General features: G+C 32.4%; 1 protein-coding gene across 3 annotated transcripts in view; it reads right to left on the reverse strand.

The window, feature by feature from the left end:
* Positions 1–25,849, reverse strand: part of Shmt (serine hydroxymethyl transferase) — a 170,740-nt gene that overhangs the window by 29,474 nt on the left and 115,417 nt on the right. For all 3 annotated transcript variants that reach the window (XM_089595803.1, XM_089595804.1, XM_089595802.1), the window contains exon 4: positions 14,699–15,023. In XM_089595803.1, the coding sequence (XP_089451929.1) occupies positions 14,699–15,023 (325 nt within the window). The remainder of the gene's footprint in view (positions 1–14,698; positions 15,024–25,849) is intronic.

Here is a 25,849-nt window from a genome sequence, read left to right on the forward strand (position 1 = left end):
CTGTGATGTTTGACAATATCTTGTTCCGTCCTATATACTCTGTATTATCAAACTTCATGTATTGTTAAGCATCTGACGTATGCCCTCGTTGGGTATAGACGTGTTTGATTTTTCAAACAGAAAAACGTATTTGTAAGTTTTCTATATTGTTATTTTATAAATATTTTATACATATTCCTTACATGTTTACTATATTCGTTTACTCAGATGTGATGACTATATTAGTGATACCTCTTGTAATTACTCGCATTGTATATTTATTACTTATACTTAGGACTTAAAAAGGCTCCTTCCCAAAGAGGAGAGAAACGTCGTCAGGGGAATAAATTACAGTTTTTAACAGCAACAGCCATTGGTGTCAGTATTTATTAAATTAAAAAAAAAAAAAAAAGTTTTTTCGTACCATACAAATACAATAAATAATTATTATTGTGTTTTATTCTTTTACAGGTTTTCCATTCGTGATTAAAGTAATTTTTTGACTTAAGGACGTTCTTCATATAGTTACTGGGGAAAAAGTTCAGAGAAGTTAGAGGAACGCTAATGTGTGCAGTAAAGCTAGCAATTGTTTTTCTCATATGGATGTACTTACATACATGCTTCTACGCGCACTTCATCCTGTCTTTCTCAACTTATTTGAAAATTAACTTGTGGGTCTATTTGAAAATTCGATAGGTTTATCTAAAAGTAATTTTTTGTACCCAAAAAATTGGGAGATTCTCGGAGATTCCTACAAATCATGTAAATGCCATTTAAGGTGAATTTTTCATAAGCTTACACGTTCAATATTGATTTTTTAAATGTATCATGTATAAAATAATGGTACAGTCAAACGATCTGCAATTTTTGTCGGTATTTTTTATGCTACTTCAATAAACGTTTGACGTTTGAATAATATCTGTCAAAAAACCTATGCGTGATGAACGTCCTGCAGGGACATTTACTGGCATGTAATACTACCCTATTGACGAAAGCTATACGACAGGATGGTTTTTCTTAAATTTCTGTATACAATTATTTTTTGGGTATAAAAAATGGACGAGGAATAACTGTAGGCAGTAGGGAATTGTTTTGAAATCACCGGAAGATTCGATAAAAGCTCACAGTCTTGTATTGGCCAGCCTATACATTATTTTCCTTGTCTTGTTCCGTAATATATTGTTTACAATCGTTAACTTATTTGATATTAATAAAAATCATACCCAACCAATGTAAGTATACTCATTCCTACGATAACTGCACCACCTTCGTACACAATATTGTTTCATAGAAAGTATTTTTATACTCAAAATTATATTGTTTGTACTATAATTATATAGAAGTATAACTTCTTAGTTGGGTACCCAAGCACCCCCTGTCCACTGGTTTCTTGCCATTGTTTTCTTTTTGTCCTGGCGATGAATTACGTATGTAGTGCATTGACTGTAGATCAATTTAAATTGATGCATGAGAAAACAAGCTCGGATAAGATTATTAAAAATTTAGATAAGTAATACTTAAAAGAATGAACAGCATTGCAAATGAGTGTAGGAAGTAAATTAGATAAAATCAAATAAAGTGATTTTGAAAAATCTAGTAATTTTTTTAGTGAATATGAAAAAATAATAGTTAAATTGAAAAATGCTGGAACAATGGTTAATAAAAAAGAAAAGGTTAATAATTTATTAAGAAGATTACCTCCTACGGTATAACATATTGGTGATTTAATAGACGTTTTAAAAAAAGAGGACCAGTTAGATATAGTTAAAACAAAATTAAAATGTACGAAATAAAAGATCAAACATACAAAAATAAATATAATAGTGGAAATTCGAGTTTGTTTAAAAAGGAAAAAAAAAAACATAAGAACTGTTATAAGTGTGGTAAACCAAGACATTTTCAAAATCAATGTTATAATAACAACTATAATCAACGACAAAACACATTAAGAGGATCGTGGACTGGTGGTTCAAATGTAATCAGAGGAAAAAGTAATTGACAGCGAGGAGGTGGACGAGGTCAGTTCGGTAACCCAGAACAGCAAAACTTTCACAACAACAGAGGCCATGGCAGAGCACAGCGGGGTCGTAGAGGATATCAACAGTGGTTGAATCAACATTGGCAACAACAACACTATCGAGATAACAGTGCTTATTATAATAGAAACAATTGCGAAAATTAAAGTACTAATAAAGACTTATTTTGTACAATTTTAGATAACAATGAAAGTATTAATAAAAATCAAAATATTACCGATTACGAAGCAAATAATAGTAGTAATGAAATTAAATGAATTTTTAATACTGGTTGTATTGATCATATTATTAATAACTTGAATTATTTTTCCAAATAAATGTACAAAATCCAATCAATGTTAAAATAGGCGATGGAAAAAGTTTTAAAGCCACTAAAATAGATAATGTAAATCTATTATTCAAACTAAATAATAAAAATAAAGAAGTCGATATAAAAAACGTTTACTATGTTGAAATCATTAATATAAAATCTAATGAGAGTTGGTAAAATAACAAATCATAGTACAATTATTATTCAAAACAATATTGCAAAAATATTGAACAAAAAGATTGAATAGCTTACAACAGCATATAAAATGAATGAAATATACAAGGTTTTTAGCATAGAAGATAACAAACAGACATACGATGTAACATGTAATATGAGTCAAAAGGAAAAATATCATAGAATGCTACGCCATGCTAATTTTGATTATTAAAATATTTTTTGTAAAGAAAAGTTAGTTGAACGTTTGCGTAATAATTTAAAAAATGATTATTTAAAATGTGGCACATGTATTCAAAATAAAATGCATGATTTTAATCTTATAATAAAAGACGCAGAGAAAATGATATATTAGAAATCTTGCAAGTGGATTTAAATAGGCCTCATAGAGATAGTTATGATGGAGATAAATTTTTAAAAATTACTGTCAATGATTATAGTAAAATTTCCAAAGCATTTATGGGTCATTGTAAAAAAACTTGGGCTTTTTATGTCCTTGCTCTTTACAAACAGTTGAATTGTTAAAATAATGTCTATACACGAGAATTGTATTAAAAGTAGTTGTGTTTTTTTGTATTTATACGAAAAATCCCGAACCAGATATGATTCGCAAGCTTAAACAAAGAATATAGTGTAAAAATGTCTTTACCGTAACCTGTCTCGGATGAGAATTTCACATTTTCTACTTTTATTAAGAGAAAATTTCGATTTTTTCAATTTTTTAAACCAAGATATCTTGAAGTTAAGTTAAATAACTACTTAACTGTAAGGGAAAAATATTCTTAAACAATTTTTCGTAGTACATATCGTCTATCGAAGTGTCTCTCTCTATTTTGTCAATTTCAAACTTCTTGCACAAATTCTTGCAGTACAATCGCTTTTTCGACTTCAGTGGGGTCGTAACTGATGTTATCTATTTTTATTTGTATGGACTATGCTGACAACCGTGCAAGGCGGTTGAAAAATTGACAAACTCTATTTTGCGAGTCTTTTTTTCCGTGCACTTGAAAAAATAATGAAATCGATCATTACCGCAACCAGCTGGATCTTAACGTGTATATACATATTTTAAGTGGTAAGAACTCGAACTAGATAATAAGTACAAGTTATAAATACGTGGAAAATATTTTTTTTTAAATTTTTTAGTTTAGAAATCCATTTTTTTACACGATTTGTTATTACCTTAACTGTCATTACCGTAACCCCGAAAAATGAATTTTACTGTTAATTATTTAAACTCATCTATTTTTTAGCGTAGGTAACGAACATAGAGATTTAGAATGGCCCCTGTTTTGAGAAAAAAGTATACAAAGTTTCGTAAAATTGAAGAATTTCAAAGTTAATAACGAAATAAAAGCGAAAGTAAAAAAAGTAAAACATTAAACTGATAGAAGAGATGAAAAAAAAAAATTTCACAGAAAAAAATATAAAATTAGCCAAAAATAGAGACAAAGTAAAAAAGAAGCGCAATAAACTTGAAGAAAATTCTGAAAAACATCAAAATTATCTCAACTCTGAAAAAGTTCACTGTTACTGTAACTACCAAAAATCTGAAATTTGTACGTATTCAGAGATGCTTACGTATGTAGGAGGTGCCACTACTTTTTTCTCTTAGTTTTTACCTTACAAATCATGATAGAACCACAAAAAGTGATGATAAGACTAATTTTATCCGGGGTCAAAATGACTCTTTCATCGCCCATTTTTTTTTACAATGACCCATATAATAAAGTTTAAAAATGAATGAATGTTTAGTAGATTTAATAAATAAATTAGAAAACTTGATAGATGGAAAACAATTCGTAAACGAAAGTATTCATGAATTTTCAAAGCATAGAGGTATAATGATAGATGCATGCTTTCCATATGCGCATGAGTTAAATGGAACTGCAGAAAGATACAATCGATCAGTAATGGATGCAGCGAAGTGTCTGTTATCTGACGCAAAGTTAGATATTAAGTTTTGGCCAGAAGTAGCAAAAACGCCAGTTGACTTAAAAAACAGAACCTTAGCAAACACTTTTGAAAGGAAAACTTCATTTAAAATTATGATGGGAGTTAAGCCAAACTTAAATAATATGAAATTGTATAAAAGTAAAATATTAGTAAAAATGCTGGAGGTTAAACAAAAGTATAAATGGTATAAAAAGGCAAAACTAAAAATATTAGTGGGGTATGAAAGTGTCGGTTATAGAGTTCGTTTTAAAAATGAATTGTAATTACATGACAAGCTGATATTGTAGAAGAAGATGTTAAATTATAAGTTTTTAATAGCGAAGAGAATGCAAATTTTTACAATAAAGAAAATCATTATAATGATAGTAGCGATAATAATACGGTTTTTGACATTCAAAACTAAAAAATAAATTAAAACTATAAAGAGTAATGAAACTACAAACAAAAATAATGGTCCAATAAGAAGGTCTAGTAAAACATGTAAAGAGCCAGAAAGATATAAACCAGAAAATGATGCAACATGTATTTACGTATTATGTTGGTGCGAACACTCCACAAAATTATAATGAAGCGATAAATGATGACGAGTCTGTAAAATGGAAAGAAGCTGTGCACAAGAAAATAAATTGCATTATTGAAAATAAAACTTATAAATTAGTAGATAGATCAGAAAATAAGAAAAAAATTGATTTAAAATGGATTTATACCAAAAAATTAGACAATAGATACGAAGCTAGATTAGTTGTAAGAGGTTTTCAACAACAGGTAAAAATTGATGACATATAATCACCTGCAGCAAAAACACAAACTCTTAAAATTTTATTTGCTGATTATTTACGAAATAATCTATATATTAATCAAATGGATGTGGAATCAGCTTTTTTGAATGAGAATTTAAAATCTGAAGTGTATGATCAACAACCCGACGGTTATAATGTTGAAACGAGCAGAGTACGCATGTTAAAAAAAGCATTGTATGATTTGAGAGAGAGCCCTAGAGCGTGATATGAGTGTTTGATTACATACTTGAAAAGTTTGAACTTTCAAAGAAGCAAGAATGATTGTATATTGTCCTTGTTATATACATAATGGATATAATTCAATTTATGTAATTATCTTTGTAGATGATTTATTGGTTTAATAAATAGGTTACCACTTCTGAGGCAAGACGCCTCATGTTCGATATTAAATTTTAATTATAGTAAATCCAAGTCTATTATTGAAGATACGTTTTCAAATATTTATTGTCCCAGGCTTGTTTATTTTTAACAATATAAGCTTGCACAAGCAGGTCATCACGTACACACTTGGCCAGCTGCACGCGACAGTTGTGGTGTAAATAGTATGGTAGCCATTTTTGCTGCTGCATTTATAACTGAAACTATAAATACGAACAAACGATCTTAGGAGGTACATAGCTAGATTAGTGAACTTGTGTACATTTTTTATAAGACTGCAAGTACTTACTTTCTTGTTTTACTTCTAGACAAAAACAGTTTTAACATATTTACAAAATTTTCTAATGAGCATTTGAACTTAAGTATGCCACAACAAGATCAGGTTGCCGATATTACAAAGATGAGAGACATAACAAAGATGAGATATTTTACAGCTTACAACCCAAACCGTTGCAGTACAGTGCACTGTATAAAAGCGGTACAGTGCAATATATAAACTATAGGTTTTTACAATTAACTTTCCTTTGGTTTGCGTTCAACTGATGGTAAACGATAATCTCTTCGTGATGTTATTTCAATTCTGAACTGCAGTGTTCAATATAAAAAGAACACGTTATTTCACTTGATACTTGTATGTTTGTGAAGATACGTATAGAAGTATGTATAGATGTGCTTGTATATATGTGGTATGTACAGATGTCCTTTTTTTATAAATCATTAGTTTCAGATTAACATTAATTAATTTGTTGAAAATAAACTCAATAAAATTCTACGCAATTTATGGTCCGTTTCCGGAAGCTCGTGCATCCACACGCGTATTCAGTCATGGTGTTCATGTTTGACTGTGTCTGACTCGAAATGGTGTTCATGTTTTGTTATGCATGTTCTTTATCTCGGTTGGATGCCATGATAAGTTTTATTGGCCAGTGAGGATTTAAATTCCTAAATTCTTTTTTTTTATTACAGCATCGATTTACGATGTTTTAGGAGTGAAACCAGAAATGACGGGTAAGGAATTTGGTGTTGTAACGAGCGTGATTAGAGATGCAAAAAGATGTACAGGTATACCAATCTTTTTCAATAAAGCGGTTGAACAAATTTAGTGTGTCAGCCTCAAAAAAACGTGTCTCGCCTAGACAGATCGATAAAGTTAGCACGATTAACGAATATTTCAAGTTCAATGAAGTTTATAAGATCCATGAAGATTTTATGTTTGCAAGCGCAGGAGATTGCAGTTTTGAGGCTATTGCTGTAAAATTAAGAAATCTTAGTTACGGCTATCTACGTATTATAAGTGAAGAGGTTATAAAACTTCGTTACATTACCTGTTTCTACGCTTCCGCTTACGAGAAAGGTTCGCTTATTCGCTCGGATATTAAATCATTATCTAACATTAAGTCAATTGCTGTCATTTTAAATATAAATACTCTTAATACCACAGGTAAAGTTTCCTTTTCTCCAATAGATAGAGTCTCGACCTGCCTAGACGCTTTTATAATCATGACTATGGACAAGATAAAAATATATGAATATCAGATAGATCATAAGACGTTCATTGACAACGCTAACAAAGCCTTGGACATGTATGAACAACAGGCTGACTGTGTTGAGAAACACATGAATGTGCAGTTACGCGAACTCAGAGAGGGTTATCATACAGCCATGCATAAACCCGAAGACATGGTTCCAAAGTTCGAAGAACGAATGTATGGAACTCGTGCTGGCTTGGACAGATCATTTGAAAGAATCGAGGAACAGGGAAGAAAAATCAAGCAAGAGATCGCAGATGCTATTTATTCATCCCAACTGTCATTGGATTAAAACCATTTGCCATAAGAAATTGGGTGAAAACAGAGATGAGAATATAATGAGTGGATCGTTGAACTTTAAGAGTTTTGACAGCTCTACGAATATCCTTAATATTAATGATACTGATAAAATTTAAAAATTAGTAAAACTAATTCATAAAAACGTGAAAGATATATTTATTTACAATCTAACTAGGATTCTTGGATAGACTGCACGTGATCGAACCGAACTTGAGTTCTGCAACTATTGATCCAATGTTAAAAAAGACAAATAAGTTAAAAGTTCGTGATTTTTTTTTAAATTTTATCGAATCAAGTGATTACAAAAAATTCAGGCATCTTAAAAGTCTAAAAAAAATAATTTAAAAATTATGGGAAACTTAAAAAATAGAGACAAACGTTACCCTGATTTTAATTAGACAGAAACCTATTAATATGAAGCTTAACTTTGAACAGGATTCAACATCCAATTTTGTTGATCGGCTCGAAGAATAAGTTCGACAATATGACAGTATTATAGATTTTCAGTGCCAGATATTTAAAACTTCGATTTATTATCTAGCAAAAGTACTGGAAAAGGTTTGTTCAATAGAGATACTAAAAAATTTATTATAAAAGAATAGTGTCCAAGGAATTATTAAGCTAATGCCATTACCATGTACACAGGTAGATCATCAGAAAGATTCTGTGCTTGTAATACCTAGGGGCACAATGTACATACAATCTTGTCCGTATAAGTAATCAGGATGGAAGTTTTATCATGGTTGTAAGGGGCCCACTCTTCAGATTGGTAGCAATATCCATAAACATGGTACTGCATATGGGCTTGTCCACTGAGAGCAGGCCACCTTGCACGCGTAAAACTTTATTTGCCCGAACACCTTGTGTTCAAGTCGCTCATAATGGCTGGGAGATAGCTAAAAATGTAAGTAAAAAAAAAAAAAAAAGTTGATGGGTTTCGATTGGCTCTTTCCAATAAAGCTATTTGTTTTTTCTCAAAATTCTCTTTTCGTGGAAAAAGATGAGTCAGAAGTAAAGAACGTTTCTCTGAAATTAACCATGGATTAAAATAATTAAATTTGCAGGAATCGACAGAGTAATGCTAAAACATTAACTCTTCAAATTTTCAAAGTAGGAAAGCAAAAAATGCGTGATTTATAATCAATTATAATCAAGTTTGTGGTTAAAAGTTAATTTATTTCAAAATTAATTGTATGAAATTGGATTTAACTACGTCATTGAGAAAAAAGTGAAATAGTATTATCTCTGAGGTTGTATACACCTGTGCATTCTACGTGCGCAACTATGTTATAAATGTATACGTTCGAGCTGGTAGTCAGTCAAAGCTGGTCTACACACTGTAGATCACGCACGCGAGGTACGTCTTGTTAAGTCTGTAAATTGCTAATTCTGAATTATAAAACTTCTTACAAAAATGAATCCATTGTCTTACTTTGCTAAAATCTTCTTTCTGCCCAGCTTACTATAAAGTCATCAAAAAAAATATTAGTATTAGCAAAAAATACACATAAAAACAGGAGAAAAAATACTATAAAAAAATCTGTCAAAGAGTAGAAAACGATACACTTAGCCCCAGCACGAAGTGTATAACTGTTTGGGGCAAAGGTACAGAGCTAAAAAATACATAAGCTACAGAAACAAGAAGAAAATGTAGCGGACGCTCAAACGCCATTATCTGGCGCAAAAAGAAACAAAGAGAAAAAGGTAGGAAATAAAGGTAATATAAACACCAAAGAAGTATAAAGAAAAGGCTGAAAAAGTAAAGACACTGGTACTGCAATATATTAGAAGTAGGGGCAGCTAGGATTCTTACATACAAGCAATATATTCAGCATTGAACAGGATAGAAATATTCAAGCAAGTCGATCCGCGCGAGGAAGATGCTATAAAGTCATAAAATGAAGGTAAGCTTTAAAACCAACTAATTTTGTAGTTTTATTAATGGGAGCTGCCGAGACAGAAGAAAAAATGATATTTTATGTAAAACACATAACACCAAAAAATACGATAGAACACGGACAGTTAGCTTAAGTACTTTAAGGCCGACAGAAATTACAAGGACGAAAAGTTACTGACAAGACAACACAAGAAAAAAAACGGAACAAAAAACGTAAGACTGATTGTACAGGAACACAGCGTGGAAAAATTATTTTTCCTACCTTACATGTTTCTGATATTGGGGTGCACCTTCCATAGGAAAAACAATGTTCGGCACAAAAGTCCAATCCATCCAGGACTATTTTGCGGCCTGAGGGTCCTGCAAAGCACTGTGGCTGTATAGAATATTTGTGAGATTCATTCTCTTACAAAATCGGTGTATCAACTTATTTAATTGTTGAAAAATTTTCAAGTCACTAAATAACACTGTAAATAATAGGCTAAAATTTTTAAGTTTTTTTTTTTTTTATACTTATAGTGCTATGGTACAATTACAGAAATAACATACAACACGCAGTCAAAAGTGATTAGCACAGAAGAGCGCAACTTTAAAAGTTTCAGGTACAAGTATTAGATCAAGAATAATTGTTTAACTTTAAGATAGTGTTTAATGAAAAATTTAAAAATTGTGCTTAAATTATCAGTCACTGGAAATCTATTTCCAGAGTTAAGTTTCATCATCAAACCATTTCTGATACTTATTCTTGAGAATGGAAAGGTTCTTGATTCAATACATGTACCGAATCAAAATTGAAAGTATGATCGCTATGTTTGGTATGCATATAAAAGTTCTTAAAATCTTTTAATCTACTTGAAGTTAGATATTTGGTCTGTAATATAGACATTTTATAACATTATTTCAACCAGATATCACCAGGGGACCTACTACACCATAAAAGCTAAACGGAATCATGACGGCGAAATTGTCTGCTAACGTTAGCCATGTTCTGTTTTTTACCAAATGCTTTTGAACATGTTTTCCTTTTACGCTGTAAGTACTATAGATTATTGCCTGTACCCATTGTTATAAGTATGAAAAATTTAGATAAACTTTACTTTTATAGTCACAGTAATAAAAAAACAGGCCCAATATTTCTTTCTATCTATTAAATCAGGGTTACCAAAGATTAAGATAGCTGATGCTAATACTCAAAAAAATTATTCAACATTTTGCGATGCCTTATATAAAAGGTCTGTTATTTTCATTTCTAGAAGTAAAAAGTTTAAATTTAATCAAAAATCAATAGATAAAAATGTTTTTATTTTAAATTAATAGACAATCTAAAAGAAAATAAAACAGTATATTATTATGTTACTGTGTGTCCAATAAGAAGTGTGTCAACAGAATTAACAACAACAGCAATATTAAGAAAATTTATAGTACTAAAAATCACTGAATCCCCTACTTGACTAATTTACATATCCCACATAAAGAATGACAAAATTTTGAACTGCGTTGCCCTTGCCCTTCATCTTAATTATTGTTTCCTTTACATTTACTTGCTATTTTTGAAACGTTTTTAATTATATTTACTGCATTTCAATGACTAAAAACTCGCGCTTCAATAAATTGTCGTCGTTAAAAAAATTCGCTTTTTTAAAACTGAATTTAATACATTTTCAGAGTTTGTAAGGGAAATTACATAATTAAGTGTTGTATTTTACGAATAAGCTTGTGAGTTTTCATGAAAAATAATAATAAGCAACTAAAAATATTATTTAAAAGTTTTTTTTTCTTTATGAGTTTTTTTAAAAACGAATTTTTTAAAAGTTATATTTCACGATTTTTTTAGTTTTATTCAGCAAAAAAAATTTTACAGATCATGATCTCATAGAGATTAGAAATCTTTTTTTTTTTTTTGATCATTTGAAAACTCACTTTGACTTGATTTTTTACTTTTGAAAAAACTAATTTTTTTTAATGAATTCTAAAACTTTTTGGCTTAGTGCTTCAAAGAGTACGTTTAGGGTTTAAATTTATTTAATAAGACATTACGTTTACACGAAAGTCGATTTGAAGCAACTTAAAATATATCAATGTAAAGTTTTTTTTTTTTTTAATAATCGTTTCTTCACAGATTTTATGGAAACTAATTTTTTTTAAGGTTAAGTTTTACAGTATGTTAATAAATGTAGTAAATTTTTGTACTACATGATTTTTTTAACCATATGATTTTTTTTTAATCACTCAGATATCCACTTTTGAATTGATGGCTGTCAAAACAAACTTCTTTATAATATTTGGAAAGATACTGCACATCAATCTTGAGGCTTCCAAAGATCTGAAGTTAAAGTAAGCCAACCTCGAGGGTAGTCAATTAAAAAAAAAAAAATGTTAAAACTATACATTTAGGTATGAAATAAGAAAGCTGAATGATTAAGAAATAAATGTTGTAGACGTCTGGAAACAACAAGAGCTTTTTTCGGCTAAATCGAGTTTTTCTGCAGAAATGGGTTTAGTTAAGTGTCAAGTATAGTATTCAGAGTTGGCCAAGCTCAACTCTATCCACTCTATTTTTTAAATTAACAATAACTGAAAAAAAAATTATTTTTTTCGAATGCATTCAGGTGCATTTATCGATTGTTATACCTAGAATTAATTTTGTTAAGGACTCAATTGTCTACAAAATGAGACTTATAATACTTTAAGTGCAGTGGTTAATCTGCAAATAGCGTTTTAAGTTAAAAAACCGTGTTTTTCGACATTAAACATTGTAAAAGTAAGTGTCTGGACACACTTTAAATGTCAGAATGTACTGCTATTACCAATATGAGTAAATGTACTAAATTTCAGGAAAATCGCTTTTTAACTTTTTCAGTAATTAAAGATCAAAATTTTTGAAAGAGCTTAGTTGCATAATGCACCACACTCCCTGGGGCTCTTCAATTTTGATTAAACCTAGCTAGAAAATGTAGAAAACTGTTAAAACTAACAATCCGTTGAAATTATTAAAAACAATTAATTTTTACGGATTTTATAACGATTCCTTTGGTAATGAGAGTTTTAGACAGTCGTATAAAATTATATACAAGTAACCACACAAAAATCACTTCATAGCGAAGTCATTTTTAATATTTATTTAATCGAACAAGGATCACTACTGATTAGTTTTCACCAAGCCACCTCAAATGAATTACACAAGGATTTTTGAGAGTGTTATAGACGCCAAGATATGCCTGATTTTGCCAGCACACGCGGTTTGAAGCACCCGAGTTTGGTTCGGCCGGAGCAGCTTGCTAAGCTCTACTATCTTTCTCCACCCCCTACACAGCAGCGGAAGCACTCGGCTCTCACATAATAAACTTTGATAACTATTATTTTACACTATTTTATGCAGTATGGATATGATAAATTTTTTTAGTGAAAGTATAAGTATAAGACTTAAACCTTCCTTAATATCAACACTGTGAGACGTATAATAATACGTTCGTACGAATGTTTAAAAAAAAAAAACCAAAAAAAATCTCGGCAACTATGCATCCTAAGAGCATTTTTTTTTTTTAATTTGTGAAAAATTTTTCAGCTATACAGCTGTGCTGCTATAAACGAGGATTATCTGTACAGATTCTAAAAACAGTAATATAGTTTTACACGACTGTGTAAGACCCACAATACTATAAAAAAAATTATGAAATCTGTAAAAATTACATTTTCTTGATAATTATAACAGGATATTAAATTTGGATAGTTTTCTGAATTTTTCAGCCAGGTTTGATCGGAATCGAACAGCCATAGGAAGTGTGGTGCATTATGCAACTAAGCCCTTTCAAAAATTTTAATCGTTAACTACTCAAAAAGTTTAATAGCGATTGTTCTAAAATTTGGTACACTTACTCATATTGGAAACAGCAATACATTTTAATAATTTAAAGTCTGTCCATACATTTACCTTTACAAAGTTCAATGTCAAAAAATGCGGTTTTTCAACTTAAAAGATATTTGCAGATTAACAATTAAACTATTGCAACAAGTCTTATTTTGTAGGTAATCAAGTCATTTACAAAATTCACACTAGGTATAAGAATTAGTAAATTAACCTGAAACGAGATGTCATGGAAAAATCGTAAAAAATATTTTTTTTTCAGTTATTATTAATTTAAAAAATGGAGCAGATGGAGTTGATCATGGGCAACTTGGGATACTATATTTGACACTTGGCTGAAAACATTTCTGCAGAAGAACTCGATTGAGCAGAAGACGGCCATGTTCCATATTCTTACATTCCTGACATCTAAGTTAAGATGTAGACAAAGTTAAGAAGAAGATAAAGATATGGAAATATTGGCAAACATAAAAAAAATAATAAAACCCACAAGAACGGGTCTAAGCAGCAGTAAACTGTAGTAGAATTAAAAGAACACATAAACCTCATGGTTCAGAAAGAATGGTCTCAGGTCACCATAACAGCGATAAGGGAATGTCGCTATAACGCGTAAGAGAGTGTCGATCATAATTATTGAAAGTAATTTGCTTCAGTAACATTTAATACTTAAAAAGTAGTTGAATAAGGGCAGTACCACACTTGACATAAAAATCACAAAAAATTTAATTGTGTATTTACAGAATATCAGGGCAGTCTTGACAAAAGCGTACGTCTTTGTTAGGTTATTATTAATACGATACCACGAAACGGTCGCTCAGAGTAGTATTTTTTACAGCTTCTTCTGGCTAAAGTTAATTTCCAAGCTTTATGGGTGGTCTGACTAGTTTTTGTTCTTTAGAATAATTTTTTTTTTTTTTTTAATTTTTAGTAAATGCGGCACCGATGCATAAGTTATAGAATATAGAGTCAAAATAATGATCAAATACATTCTAAAAGATATGACCAGGATGTAAAAGGGCATTTTCTCAAAAAAAATTCTGAAGTATTTAATTTTTCGAAAAAGATTGCATTTATTAACGTTCGAATTTGAAGAGGTTATATTAAAAAATTAAAAAATTCAGGAACACCCTGAAAAATTTATGCATGGACTAAAAATAATGTTTACAGTAACATACTCAAGTTTATGACACTTCAGCTCTACCCTATCTATATTTTGGTACAGACTGGAGATTCGTCTTTTTTTTTTTTTTATCATATTTTTATTATAATTGGTCTACTAATAGGTTACAACACAAGGTTAGGAATACATCTTTAGAATAATTAAGGTTATAATTATAAGTTTTTTAAAACATGAACTTTTTTAGATGTGTATTATAAGACTATTTCCCTTTAAAATCATTTAATTTTTTTTTAATTGTAATAATAGCTGATTCTCAAAGCATAAAGTTATGTTACATGTCATCAATATTGTTACCTTAACGTTTTGTGAGTAGTTGTTGTAACTACATCACTGTATTCAAATGGGCTTGGTATTACTCCAGCAGATACTAAGCCAGCAATATGTGCCATATCACTTACAAGATAAGCATTATTTTCATCTGCTATCTCTCTGAATCTGTTATAATTGAGACATCGACTATAGCATGAAACCCCAGCAATAATTACTTTCGGTTTGAATAATTTGGCCATTTCCGATAACTTATCATAATCAATTAGTCCTGTCTTTGGATTGACTTTATACGGCATGGACTCAAAAAAAATTGATGAAGCAGACACTTTCTTGCTTTGGGTGAAGAAACCTGAAATTAATGTATAATAACCGTTATTTCCTCTGTTATTATAAGCCTGTGTTTGCACAAAGATGACTAAACTGACGTGCGTGAAAAACTTACAAACGTTAAAAAAAATCAACAAAAAAGATTTTGGACTCAGCACAAGTATATTATAATCAACATTTTATAGAAGTAAATCAACAAATAATCGAATGTTTAATTTAAAACACGTTTATTACTATTATTAATATTATTATTGTTATTTTTTTCGCTGAAATTATACTAAACTTTCCACACCAAAATACGCATCATCCATTCTATCCTTTCGTAATGCCGTAATAAATTTTACTTCAGCGGACTACATGCCTTGCTGTATCGCAAGACACCGATCTTTCTCCTACATATCTCTCTACTTATTCTCAACTAGCCACTATCTTTCATTTCCACTTGATTCTCCTTACTAAGCAGCAACTCTTTTCTTTTCCTAATGCTTTTGCTTGCAACAATCTTAGTCTTTGCTACTCCCAAACAAGCCTCCACACTCGTGTATACATTACCAATTGCTAATTTACTAATCATAGACAAATTAGGTGGAGCAGTTGATTTCATGCTAAACGACCTGTGGCTTGTAGTCTACTTTAAAATTAGTGATATGGAGCGCTCTTTTCATGACAAAACTAGACCTTGATTTTCATGTAAGTCCGTAAAATCAGGGACCCTTAATTTTAGAAGTTAACTCCAGGAGGTCCATAAAATTGTCAGATGACTTGGTGACCAAAGGGTATCGGGTGCCAGATAAAGACGTTTTCTGCCACGTCTTTTGTCCACTTTTCTCTACTATGGTTACTTATATTCTTACTTCTCTTACTTCTGCCTGTGTCTATTAAATCATTTTAAATTTTTAATAAAATCTGTGCACATAGCTTTACAAGAAACTCATCACTCGAAACCTGATGTAATAGTACGCATACTTAAAAGAATAAAATACTTAGCATAAACTATTGTAAACTCCCACACTCACCCTTCTAATATGGCATGCCTTTCACAAACAGACGTTTGTATTTTTCTCCGTTGCCTATGAAGTGATTAAAGATATAATACTTTACGATACAATCAGATTCTCATTCAATTTTCAAGTTTATCAGAAAATAATCTAAAATCTTTTGAGATTAAGACAATCCATTTAATTGGATAAAGGTACCAATTTCATTAAAAACATGTTAAATAAATATTCGAATATTCGCTATTATAATATTAGCTCATGATATTATATTAATATCATATCATGATATTAAATTAGCTATAGATAATTAGAAAGTAATGTATCGAAAAATGTTTTCACAAAAATAAATTTAATAGATAAAACTACCTTCATGTTAAATGAATAAATTACATAGAGATTTTTTAACATTCATTTAATACGACCTCTACTCTACAGGAATTGAAAGGAGTCTTTCTACACTTTTTCAGATGCACCCTTAGACTCTTTTCTACAGTGAATAGTAAGAGAAGGATAAGAACTTTTGTTTTTACTGATAATTTGTTCAAAAAAAAAATTTGGTCACACGCAAATTAAAGTATATGGCTTAGTCACCTTACTATTTATTACTATCGTTATACTATTATCAAGATTATTATTCTTATTATTATAATTATTATTATTAGCATTACTACTACTACTACTACTACTACTACTGCTGCTGCTGCTGCTGCTGCTGCTGCTGCTACTACTACTGCTACTACTACTGCTACTACTACTACTGCTACTACTACTACTACTACTACTGCTACTACTACTACTACTACTACTACTACTACTACTACTACAACTCCCGGGTGGGGTTTTTCGCTAGTTTCTCCATACCGAGCGCTTCCCCGGGTGGCGGATAGAAGCATCCTCTTAAAATATGAGGTGACGATGGGCAGCTGGGGTGGCTCTCTGTGGTGGTGGTCGGGGGCGTGGATCGGCGGGCGTGTGTGGCGTTGGCGTGTGTATCTGCGGCGATGTTGAGGAGGGACTAGTGCCCCATGTCTCCATCGGTGTTGATGAATGGGCCGGCTCTGCTTGTGCTCCTTGTTCTTCACTTTTTGCTGTTTCCATAGGTGGCACTCCATTGCTTGATGCGGGCCAACAAAAACTAGCACCCGTCGCGTATAGAAGTAAGCGGCGGCTAAAAAATTCTTCTCAGATACATGCATCACACACTCTCACTAAACAAACACAGGGACACTTACGGATTGTTCTGGGTTGCGTGTGGCGGGTCCTTTTTGCGGGCTTGCGTTGGGGGCCCGGCAACGGGTGAAGCTGGATGATGAGGCCCGGGTAAGTCTGGGTAACCACATCTGATATGGCTATACGCCTCATGAACAAAAAAGACGTGGTGGGCCGACTAATCTAGGCTTACTACCACTGAGGAGGCTATATGGCGGCACCTTAGTGCCTTACAACAGCCCGTTTGGTTGGGTTGTCTGCGCGGTCTCGGGACTGTACACCTGCCGCTCATCTCGCTAAGATGACCGTTGTGTACCAACAAATACATACATTACACACGAACACCCTTCTAACACTTGTTACTCAACGCCAGGGCAGTCTCCGTGGGTGGGACTGAGGGAGAGTGGCGACTCCCAGCCGGCCCGAGCAAGTAGCGGTTTTCTCTGGTAACAGAGAGGGCTGCTGCCCTGGTTTTAACCCTTTTCAAATACTTATTTCTAAAAAAAAAGGGTAGTGCTGGCCTTCGCGAGTCAGTACGACACTAAAAAGATGCTAAAATGAAAAACGTCGATGTAAAACGAGTACCCCAGGCAGGAACCTCTCTGAGGGAATCCGCCGGCAGTTCCGATCCGGTAAAAGCCCGGGTGACTGACGCAGGCCCCACGGATTCTGGGGGGGGGGGACAAAGACGTTTCTCATGGCCAGCAGGGACTGCTAAATGTTCCATGGCCTTTTCTTACAGACAAAGGACGAAGAGGAAGCCTGTCGAGTATAGGCACTAACGACACCGAGGTTCAGCAACGTGTTGGTATTTAGCCACCAGACCCAGGAAGAGCTTGCCTCTTTAGAAGAAAGTGTCACTAGGCTCGGAGTAAAGCGACAGCAAGTTGCTGATAAAGTCCAATCAGCACGAATGACATTACAGAGACGCTACAACTGATTAACGATAAGTACGGCAACACAGCGAACGCTGTTAAAAATGGGCTCAAAGCGGCGCTTAAGCATCTTCAAGAGGCAGAGGTGCTAAGAAAAGGCTGTCTTACTGAAGAAGATTTGTATACCAACGCTTTGAAGTCGTCATTTGAATCCTTGCAGTGGAGGGAAAAAACGCGAGATAATTTCCGACAGTATGTAAGGAAAAAAACCCTGAACACTGCCCTAAAGAAAATAGAACGAAGTAACAGAAACAAGAGCCCATAGGACAGCCCTAAAAGACGCCAGCAAACCATGTCTTCAAAGAAAAAGAAAACAGGCAGTGGCAAACAATAAGAGATTCTCCTGAATGACAAAACAAGCCAGAAGAAAAAAGTGGACGCATAGCAACAGTAGTAGTAAAGATGGCCGAAGGACAGACCTTTGCAAAGGTGCTGAAGACGATGAAGGCGAACTTTGACCCCGATAAGGCTAATGTGGCAGTCCAAAGTGTTGTCACTACAAAAAAAGGAGACATACTTTTAAAGGCCAAAGATGTAGAAAATGCTATTGCATTCTCACAGCAAATTGAAAAGTCGGTAGCCGGACAGGGTACCGTCAAAGTGAGCAACAAAAAAATGACATTAGAGGTCCGAGACCTGGATGCCATTGTAGAGCAAGATGAGGTCAAAGAGGCTTTCGCTAGGACTTTTCAACATCAGAGCCAGGAGCCAGAAGTAGCTCTCTTAAAGCCAAATGCCAGAGGACAGAGGCTGGCGTTGATAAAGGTGGACGAAGCAACTGCCAGACAAGTAGAAAAGGAAGGCAGGTTACGAGTTGGTTTTGTAAGCTGCCGAATTCGAAGAAGAATTGAAGTAACAAGATATTACAAATGCCTGGGATATAGACACGTCTCAGGCAACTGTAGAGAACAAAACAGATCCAAGCTTTGCTTCCGGTGTGGAAGCTCAAACCACCGGAAGAAAGAGTGTCCAGGCCCAGCACGGTGCTTCCTCTGCCCAGCAACGGACAACAAGCACGAAGCAGGCAGCGGGAGCTGCCCTTTATTTAGAAGAGCCCTAAAAGAGGCCAGGGATAAGGCCCAAGCAGGATCAAAATAAGGCAAAAAGGCCTTGAGTTGAAAGACAGGCTTATGTGGACCCATGCTGCGCTGGGTACTTTTTACCTATCAGCAAGGTAAAGCATTAAGCTTATAGTAGTGCTGGCTGAGTAGGCGGCCTACTATGAAGCGCTAGACAAGGTGCTGGTCCTCAGGGACCCCGAGTCCTTTTCAGGACTCGAGAGCATCAGCACCTCTAGCAAATGGTGGCGAGTTAGCTCGTTAATGCTGTGAGACGCGATGGTCTCCCTGGTGGTTCCACCCTGAATTAATGCTAACGCGGTTCCGGCGTAGATCAAAAGCCACGCGGCATGGGGGGGGGTTTTAGTGGGTATGGGTGGTCTTATAAAAAAAATTCACTAAGTTCCACACTACTACTGTCCCTGCGGTGTGCTTCAATGCATTTCCCCTTTCTCCACAAAAAAAAAAAAAAAGAAAAAAAAAACTACTACTACTACTACTACTACAATTAATATAAATATCATTTGCATTTTCATTATTACATTTAGTCATTTAGTATTGAGTTGAAGCATATAATCAGGTTCACATAGATAACACCACTACAAGTTATATTCTTTACATTGAGATCTGTCAGAGATCTAGGTTTATAATGTGCATGCAAAATACTTTAAAAGTAAAGTAACTATCCTAAAGTTGTTAGAATCTGAAGTAGATATCTGCACTATTCATTCTTTTCTTTCTATAAAGTGAATTTTTTAACAAAGTAATTTAAAGTTTTTACTAGTCTAAGAAATCGCAACCATTCTTGACACAATTGAAAAGTGTTTACAGTTCGAATAATTATCACTTAATTACTTATGAAACCAACCATTGATAACTAAACTTCATAACTGAACTTGATAACTAAACTAACAATAGATGTGTCATGAGATAGTGTTATTCAAATCCAACCATAAAGTATATGACCCGTATATGTGAGAGAAAAAGCTAGTTAGACAACCAACGTGTTAATTTCCCCAACCAAACGACTCAGCAGAATCGCACCTTAGAGAGGGACAATAAGTGATAATTCCTTGGCAGCTTCCTCTTTTCATTCTAGCATCACGCTTTTACTCCCATGACTTGCTGTACGCTTATGTTTCCATGTAATAACTAAGTTAGTTAAGGGGTTTGAATGTCATAAAAATTTAAAATTTTGACCTACCTAAGACAAGAGAGAATTTAAATTAATTTCATATTATCGTGTGTACCGGGAAATAGGGTTGTCCACCTTCAGAGGACTCGAGCTTCTCTTAAACAGCTAAGTCGCCAAATGAAGGCTTACACTCGTATAAGAGACGCAATCAAACTTACCCTTCAACCTTTGTAGCTGCATGCTGTATGTGTGCTCATGTAAGTACATGCCTGTGTGTGTGCTTGGTACGGTCGGATAATGCATTATAGCATCACGCTTTTACCCCCATTACTTGCTGTACGCTTGTGTTTATATGTAATAACTAACTTAGTCAAGGGGTTTGAATGTCATAAAAATTCAAAATTTTGACCTACCCAAGACAAGAGAGAATTTAAATCAATTTCATATTATTGCGTGGACTAGGAAATAGGGTTGTCCACCTTCAGAAGACTAGTCTTTTTCAACATAACTTAAAAATGTTCGTAATTGATACAACCTCAACTCAATATATCAGATCTACTAATAAAATATTATGAGGAATGTAGGGAGATCGCAGAGAAATTTTAGGAGTTTGAGGAATTCTAAAATTAGTACCCAAGAAAAATAATACAGCAAGTAAACAAGTTTTCCTTTTTTTTTATGAGAGGCTACAGGATTAGTCAAGAGAATCTGTAAAATTGACTTATTTACAATAATAGAGAATTTTAACAAATTTTTTCTGATTGTGTGAGGAAAAACGTCTATAAAAATGGTGTGAGGAAGTGTTGCATAATTAAAAAAAAATCACTACATAAATAAGCAAGATATATGTATATAAACTAGTAGGGCTTTGCCACTGCGCGCTCTGTGCGCCAATCCTTGATAACTAGATGATGACTGAATACTTTCGTAAAACTTTGTAAAATATTCCTTTCTTAATAAATATTTTTGAAATTTATTTTCATGAAACTCAAAATCAAGACGACATTTCAGTAAACAATTTAATGATTGTACTAATTGTACAAATAAATATATAGGACCACATTTATTATAGGGGGTGATAAACAATAAAGTTCTAAACGTAATTAAAAACTATGTGCTAAATGTTTGAGGCTAATAAAAGCAACGAAAATGCAAGAATTCTCAATTTGTGGTAGAAGTCACAAAGTTGTTGAGTTAGCCTGATTTCTCAAAAATCAGCAAAAATCAATATTTAAAGAAAATAAAAATGACAACTAATACAAAAAAATAAAAAACACTCTTGACAGCTTAGTTTGAGATAGAAAAAATCAAAGATTTAGCAAGCTCACTAAAATACGGGATTGTACCTAAAAAATTAAATTTTTTTGAATTATCTTCAAATTTGGAAAGATAGAGAAAAAGTGAAAAAAATACAGCAATAGGAAGATTTAAAATAGTATCTCCAAAAAATCATTAACGATGTTTTCAATTTTAATTGTTTAAATCAAAAACTTGGAGTAACATCTTTTAAGGATTTTAAAATACATAAAAATATAAAGTATGAAACGTTTAAAGATACTGCAATCGCTATGTGTTAGTAGGTGCTTCCTTCCTAATAAAGATAATTTTTTGCGTGGCTATCATCAGAAAATATCAAAGATAATGGGTAGGAAAAATACTAAGGTTATTTGATAGAATATTTTGTTGATCATAAAAAAGACCATGCAATACTTATTGCTTCATTTACTAATTAAAAAAAATTGTATAAACTCAAATAATAACTCTAAAAAAAGTTGGATTCTGTTAACACATGTTTAATTCAATGTGTTTTCAGTTTAATGACAGTAAAAAATTTTTTAAATGATAATGTTATTTATTTCATAAATAACTTCGAAGAATAATTTTTTTTTAATTTTCAATTTATCAATTTATTTCTCTAGGTAATAAATTGGATCAACGATTTTGACAGGCATCGCATTGGTTTTACTTCTAGAAGCAACGATCATCCATCAAATCTCTCGTTTACCTTTAGACTTTTTTTCTGAGGATACATTTCTTGAGATCTGAGCGACCAATCAGAGCTTAACCTAATTACCCTCAATCGACACAAGCACAACTCTGGTGCAATAACTGTACAACAATTGATTTTTAAAATCTCTGATCTCTTGGATGTTACATTTTGGTACAAGTTGATGCTGAATTTGTGTACTAATTTTTTTTTAGATCATCTGCAGCAATTAATGTTTTAATTGTTGACTGATCATATTCTTTTGTGCATTAGTGCACATTGATGTAGTAAGATAAGCGCTTTATCAGATTGTTCAGAGATTCAACGCGTAGTTGGAGTTTGCGACGGTAGAGTTTTTCAAAAGAAGTAAGTTATAAGCCACGTGATTGCAGAAGCAGGTGTACAGCTCGATGTATAAAAATCGTTGAGCACTTTTTAAAAATAATTTTAGAACTGAGCTGGGTGTTTCAGAGTGATAAGTATTAAATATATGACATGAAATGTCACATTTGTAATTCAAGAAAACCTCGAAATTTTTGGTCTGATAGCGAGAAATTAAAGATGATCGCTGAAAATCATATTTATTATTTGAAATCTCGAAATTTTTGGTCTGATAGCGAGAAATTAAAGATGATCGCTGAAAATCATATTTATTATTTGAAATACGTCAATTTCTAGTTCGATATTGGACAAGATGGGGTACCCCTCTTATAACTTTTTTTTTCATACATACTATATGTTAAATACTATATTTTAAAATCGAATTAACTCCAAAAATGTTCTTATCAAAGGAAAACAAGATTTTCGTATTCATCTCCCAAATCTTCACGATCTTTTGATCGGTTAAAGGCGCCATCTTTAATTTTAAAAGAATATCTTTAACAATTAAATATCTTTGGCTCAGAAAAAAAAAACTTTGAGATTTCAAGTGTTACAGCAAAAAAAAGTTTACTGCGCGATTTCTCGCATGTTATACATCATTATTTGTTTGCTTGTTAAAGATTTTTCTTGTACTACGACAGTCTTTACTTTATTCGTTAAAATATGAGCCATTAGAAACCTCCTACCACTACGAGTCCGAATTATGTTTATACTGGATAGGTCTCTTTTCCCTCACTAAGTATCACTTTCTACCTGTGATTCATAATAATGCATGTGTTACGTCCGACCTTCTATTAGTGAAGAGCAGAACTCGTTGATTCGTTCTACAAAAAAATAAATTAAAATTTTGTTCGTCAGGAACCAACCATCGGCCCAAAGGCCTTATTTGACTTTACGTACAGTGTACTTTTCTTTTGAATCGTTGACTCGGCGTTGTAGTGTTACGTTTCACCGAGAGTATGTATGGAGTGGTGTACGGCGAGCTAGCGTTGACCTACTGTTTGAGTTTATGTCGTATGTTATATGGTAGTAGCATATCTTATTCGTCTTTTTATCTCACGTCTTTGTAAAGATCTTTGTCATACGTTGTCTATTTAATTTTTTCTTAATATTTAATTTATTAGTCAAGTAAGAATTATGTTTTTATCAATTAGAATTTTGAATCTTAGAATATTTCATATACTTTAGTAATTGGGATATTTGTGAATTAAGAAAGTAAATTTAATCAATAACCAAGTTATGTCTTATCTAATGATTTAATAAATTTGGAAAAGCCAGAAACAGTTGATCTTACCAATTGTATAAATTATAAAATTTCAGATTCGCATTTACAATGTTTATACAATTTATAGTTTCCTTAACTTAACTTACTTGTATGATCGTTGGTTAGCCGCTGCTTGCGCGCACGCAGTCGCAAGATCTTACAAGGTTGACCGCAACGACGTTCCTAATCCTACACGAGAGTACTTGTGGCGATGACAATAATTAGGCTGCTGCTTTTAACGTCGGAACCCAAGTCGACGGTCCTTTCTTTCTTGTTCCTCCTTGATTCACCTTTTAGGCGAGTCTACAGCGGTCTGGTTTGCTCGAGCTTTTCTCACATAGCTTAATCACCGAACTAAGTCTTACATTTGCTTGAAATGCACGCTTCTAACACGTAGCTTAATCACCGAACTAAGTCTTACATCCGCTTGAAAGACACAACAGAAATCACTCTCCCACCTTTATAGTTACTTTTGAGCACTTGATGAAAGGGAAAAGGTAAAAATTGTTATGTGCAAGGAGTTTTTATACTCTTGCGTTTAAGGAGGATGCGTCAAGTTGGGGATCTGAACGACTTATCAGAGCTTAACAGCAATTGATGGTTAAAATTGCTGATCTCTCGGATTTTACATTAAGTACAAGTTGCTACCGAAATTGTGTATGTTATTTCTTGTGGACATGCGCACTAAAAAACGTTGAAATTGTTGATTAATCACATTATTTGGTGTACTTGTGCGAATTATATCGTTAAATTTTAAATCGTTACGAAAGCACTTGACAGAAAAACTTACTTTACAATCAAGTTTTATTTCAATGAGCTTTTCACATTTTGTACCAAACACTTAGTTATAGAATTGTATTAAAAAAGTTGTATTTCAGCGAGATGTACAACTTTGTATTGAAATACCGACATATCAAGAGTAAAGGTTGGAATGCAAAAAAATTTAAACGCACCCTTGCTAAAAACTACCCTAGTTTACACATGGTAAGAGAAATAGACGAAGCTCAGAAAACAATAGATGTTTGATCATTGTTTGTTGAGACGTATGTCATTTATAAGATTATTAGTAGAGAAAATTACTAAACTTAACTATGAACATACAAGGATGTCCTTATTAAAATCAACATCATTTACACTATATTTACTATCTTTACACTAAATTAAACGTTAATAATCACAGTAGAATAAAGAAAGAAGATGAAAAATTATAAAGTATATATAAATACAAAGTAAAAGTTACAAAATTGTTAAAACATAAGTTAAATAACATGGTAAAGTTACACATTATAATTCTAGGAAATCAAACTATTAAATGTAGCAAATTATTAAAAAGGAGTAAGCAGAAATGAAGATAAAACGTTAAAAGTTTACGATCATTATTTACAATAAAAAATAGTCGATTATACATAAAGAGAACCATTAATTAACTGAAAATAATGAACTAATTAGTATTTATAAACTAACAGTTACAGTAACTACATACTTACGCAGATTTATTTCTTACTTTGAATTTGATCTCTCAGAACTTTGTTGGGAAAAGAGAACAGCTTATTTTTTCTTATTTGATAATTGTTGCTCAATACTAGTTTTACTTTTCTTTTCCACGTATTAAAAATTTACAATAAACAATTTACGAAGATATCTAAAAAAAGTTTTACTTAATAAATAATTCACCTTTTCGTACATCAAATTACTGTAAGAAAACAGTGACTGTACAAAGTATTGATTTCTTGGTAATATGTTATTAATTTTATGGTTTTGTTATAGTTTGAATTAAGTTTCTTCGTTTCACAACTAAAACTAAACGTAAAAAGTATTTATATTCTTAAATAATATGACATTACAATTAATGTTGAATTCAGATTAATATTTAAAATTTTA

The sequence above is a fragment of the Copidosoma floridanum genome, unplaced genomic scaffold (assembly GCF_036245765.1).
Source record: "Copidosoma floridanum isolate Cflo_tuat_1 unplaced genomic scaffold, Cflo_Japanese_pri ptg000028l, whole genome shotgun sequence".
Taxonomy (NCBI): domain Eukaryota; kingdom Metazoa; phylum Arthropoda; class Insecta; order Hymenoptera; family Encyrtidae; genus Copidosoma; species Copidosoma floridanum.